This window comes from Tribolium madens, unplaced genomic scaffold (genome assembly GCF_015345945.1).
Source record: "Tribolium madens isolate multiple individuals breed KSU strain unplaced genomic scaffold, Tmad_KSU_1.1 Scaffold_19;HRSCAF=116;Tcas5.2_LG9, whole genome shotgun sequence".
Classification (NCBI taxonomy): Eukaryota; Metazoa; Arthropoda; class Insecta; order Coleoptera; family Tenebrionidae; genus Tribolium; species Tribolium madens.
The window spans coordinates 2,320,797-2,324,266 of NW_025400983.1; the positions used below are offsets into that span (position 1 = coordinate 2,320,797).

Below are 3,470 nucleotides of genomic sequence, written 5' to 3' on the forward strand. Positions count from 1 at the left end.
AAAGTTTCTTCTAAATAAAAAATAAAATTTGCCTTTTGAATTTTTTTAGAAACACTTCCTTTTATTTTTACTTCAAAGATTAAAATACGAGCTATTTTTTACTATTCCTTCACAAAAAAAAAAACGGATTCCTGTGCGAAATGATAAGGTTTAGAAAAAATTATATCTTCTAAATTAAAAACAATTTTCAAAACTTACCGAAACTGCACAAGAGAAATTTTGCTTTTTAAATTTTATAAACATTTTTTTATTTTCATTTCAAATATCAAAATTCGAGTTTTTTCCTACTATTCCGTCACAAATAAAAAATCCGTTCAAAACTAAAAGTTTGAAAAAAAATATATGTAAGTAGTTCTAGTTTTTTAGAAAAAYTTCTTTTTATTCTCACTTCAAATATTAAAATTCGTGCTATTTCTTACTAAAAAGATTTAGAGAAAAAGTTTCTTCCAAATAAAAAATAAAATTTGCCTTTTGAATTTTTTTAGAAACACTTCCTTTTATTTTTACTTCAAATATTAAAATACGAGCTATTTTTTACTATTCCTTCACAAAAAAAACGGATTCCTGTTCGAAATTATAAGGTTTAGAAAAAAAATTATATCTTCTAAATTAAAAGCAATTTTCAAAACTTACCGAAACTGCACAAGAGGAAGGCGAGAGTTGAGGTGGCAAAAGTGGTTAAAGTGGCTTTGGGGAAGAGGAAATGGGGGGTTTGGGACCCCTGACGCCGGTCATTGGCACACCTAAGGGCGAATTCGTCACTGTTGTCACCACAGTGGTCAAAACCGTCGCAATTGAGAAGGGAGGAAATGCAACGTTTGTTGTGACACAAAAAATCAGAACCGGAAAGACACTCATTGTAGTTAAAAGCTGCATAGACTATGGCAAGACGGGATTGAGGGCCAAACAAGCCCTTAAAACGGATATAAAACCCTTGGGAGATTTCCACAATGTGTTCACGATTTTTTTGGGTGTAGAATAAGGGCAAGGAGAGTTTCAGATTCTCAACCACTGGTCCATCCGAGGTCAAACCTTGCCGAACTGTCAATTCGGTACTCCCCGCTGAAACTTTTCAGATAATTTCAGGAAAATTCGCAGTGGTACCAACCAAAACCGGAAAAATTGACCACCTTGACGTACAAATGCGTTTTCAAGTGATACGTTTCCGGGGGTTTCACCAACCAAATGCAATCGAATGATTTCAACCCATCTTGGACCATATCCATCATGGTAATCCCACCCCCGGGATTCCCCACTTGCCCCCCACAATCTATGTTCGTCACATCGCTGATGTAGGAATAGTAGGCTTTGAAACCGAGCCCAGTGGCCCCATTGGCGTAAAATCTTATCACGAGTGATGACCCAGATGTGATAACAGGCGGACGAAAAATATTTCCGGTTGTAACGTAAATCCGGTCGCCTGAGGCGTCAAAAAACTAAAATTTGTTTTAGTCAAATTGTCAAAATGTCAACTAACATCAATGATCGAAGTTGGCGCTATGAGAAAGTCGGTGAAGACTAGATTGATTTTGCAAGTGTTGTCGGTTTTGCACCCAATGGTGTATTCCATGGTCAAGTCCGATGGGTACAAGTTGGGGAAAAATGGGCTTTGTACCATTTGGGTACCATTACCGGTTAGTACCACTTTGTTACCTGGAATTGGGGTATGAGTGGGGGTTTCACCCAGGGCCGTACCCAAGGGGGGGGGGGAGATTAGAGAGTTCAAACCCCCCCGAAATGCTGAGCACTTTGTTATACAGGGTGAATATAAATTACAGAACCAAGCGGTTTTATTTTTAATCATTTGCCTCCAGAGAATAATAATTAATATAAATTAAAGTAATATAAAAAATGTGATCGTATTTTCAGAACGAAATTTTGTTTTGTTTTTGAGTTATGCGATTTTTTTTGTCAAAATTGCAATTTATGTGAAAAAAATTTTTTGAAAAAATTAAATATAAAGCAGATAGTTGTAATCCTTAGAGTATAGCATTTATGAGAAAAATGATTTTATAGTGGGTTGCCATTTAAACAAATAATTTTTTTTGTAGAACTCAAAAACAAAACGAAATTTCGAAAAATTTTATTCTTGTTAGATCATCACATTTTTATAATACTTTATCACTCATCAATTAGTTTTTTCAAAAAATAAATAGTTTAAGGAAAAAACGTTTGGTTCCATACTTTTTATTCACCTGGTATAGTGTTATAAGTGTTAAAAATTTAGTTTTTTTGTTATTTTAATGAGTTTTGTGAATAAATTTTTCATGTGTTAATTATACAGTGTTTCATTTTATTGTTAAGTTCAAATTTAAATAGTTGATAGAATATTTAATTTTAAGATAAAAGTGTTTTGAAAAATGCTAGGAAAAGGAGCCACACCCCCTAAAAAAGATACGTTTTTTAAAGGGTTTTTCCTAATATTTCAGAATAGATAAAATTACAAAATTTGGTACCTAAACAAATGCCAAATAACAAAATTTTTAATCAGGGGCGTCCTAAACGGTAAAACAAATTTAATTTTTAATTTTTATGCTGTTTATGGTCTGTTACAAACTTTTAAACCGATTTTTACTAAAAATCCGTAAATTGTATGGGAAAAACACAAAAGACATTTTTTTATGAAAAACTATGAAATTTTGTTGCTGAAAGTGGCAAGAAAGCACAGGCAAAATAGTTAGAGTAAATTTTTACCCTAATCCCATCTAGTTTAGGAAGCACCTAACTAAAAATTTCAACATTTTATTTTTGTACTTGTTTAAGTGTATAAAAGTTATCGTCTGTAGCAAATTTTGAAATTTTTTTTCTAAAATAATTTTGGAAATATTGAAAAAACCTATTAAAAGACGCACCCTTTGCGTAGCATTTTTCGATGTATGTTCATAGAAAATTTTTGTTTAAAAAATGAATATTCATCTCCTGTTTAAATTTGTAACAATAAAAAGTATTAAAAATTTATTTTATTTTTTGTTAATTTTGTGAGTTAATTTGTATTTTTTATGTTTAATTASTAAGRCTCGGATTATATGCAAAATGCATATTAAGAGGTATATCTAATGTTTTTTGATTAAAATAAGCCAAATAAAAAAATGCATATTTTGCATATTTTGGCAACTTGGTGCATATTTTAGGAAATTTTTCATATTTGTGCATATTTTCTTCAAATCACAAATTTCCGATCAAAAATTTCAGTTCAAGTTAAAAATTGGCCAGTTTMTGAAAAATGATCCGATTACAAAATATTTTAAAGAAAAAACAACCGGTAATTCGTAAGCCAAACTCAAAAAATTAGTACCCTGCTGAGTGTTTCCTTTTTAAATTGTATTGAACTAAGCGGTTTTTTTAAATCATTTGTTTCCAAAAAATAATAATTAATATAAATTAAAGTAATATAAAAAATGATCTTATTTTAAGAACAAAATTTTTTTGTTTTTAAGTTATTCGATTTTTGTTGTCTAAATTGCGATATA

At 30.7% G+C, this 3,470-nt stretch overlaps 3 protein-coding genes across 6 annotated transcripts in view; 2 read left to right on the forward strand and 1 right to left on the reverse strand.

The window, feature by feature from the left end:
• The window catches only part of LOC123016065, a 6,632-nt gene extending 6,034 nt beyond the window's left edge, over positions 1-598 (forward strand). The window contains exon 4 of the transcript XR_006413422.1: positions 582-598. The gene's annotated coding sequence lies outside the window, so the exon portion shown is untranslated. The remainder of the gene's footprint in view (positions 1-581) is intronic.
• Positions 1-3,470, forward strand: part of LOC123016063 — a 31,838-nt gene that overhangs the window by 13,686 nt on the left and 14,682 nt on the right. Inside the window, exon 1 of one of the 3 annotated variants that reach the window (XM_044416269.1) lies at positions 456-1,634. The exons of the other annotated variants lie outside the window; for them this stretch is intronic. The gene's annotated coding sequence lies outside the window, so the exon portion shown is untranslated. Of the gene's footprint in view, positions 1-455; positions 1,635-3,470 lie in introns of those variants that run through there. 3 annotated transcript variants of the gene reach the window in all.
• The window catches only part of LOC123016062, an 8,777-nt gene that overhangs the window by 2,115 nt on the left and 3,192 nt on the right, over positions 1-3,470 (reverse strand). The window contains exons 3-5 of one of the 2 annotated variants that reach the window (XM_044416264.1): positions 1,478-1,653; positions 1,109-1,436; positions 634-1,062 (exon numbers count right to left, since the gene is read on the reverse strand). In XM_044416264.1, the coding sequence (XP_044272199.1) occupies positions 634-1,062; positions 1,109-1,436; positions 1,478-1,653 (933 nt within the window). Of the gene's footprint in view, positions 1-633; positions 1,069-1,108; positions 1,437-1,477; positions 1,654-3,470 lie in introns of both variants that reach the window. The other variant, XM_044416265.1, reaches the window with a different exon arrangement.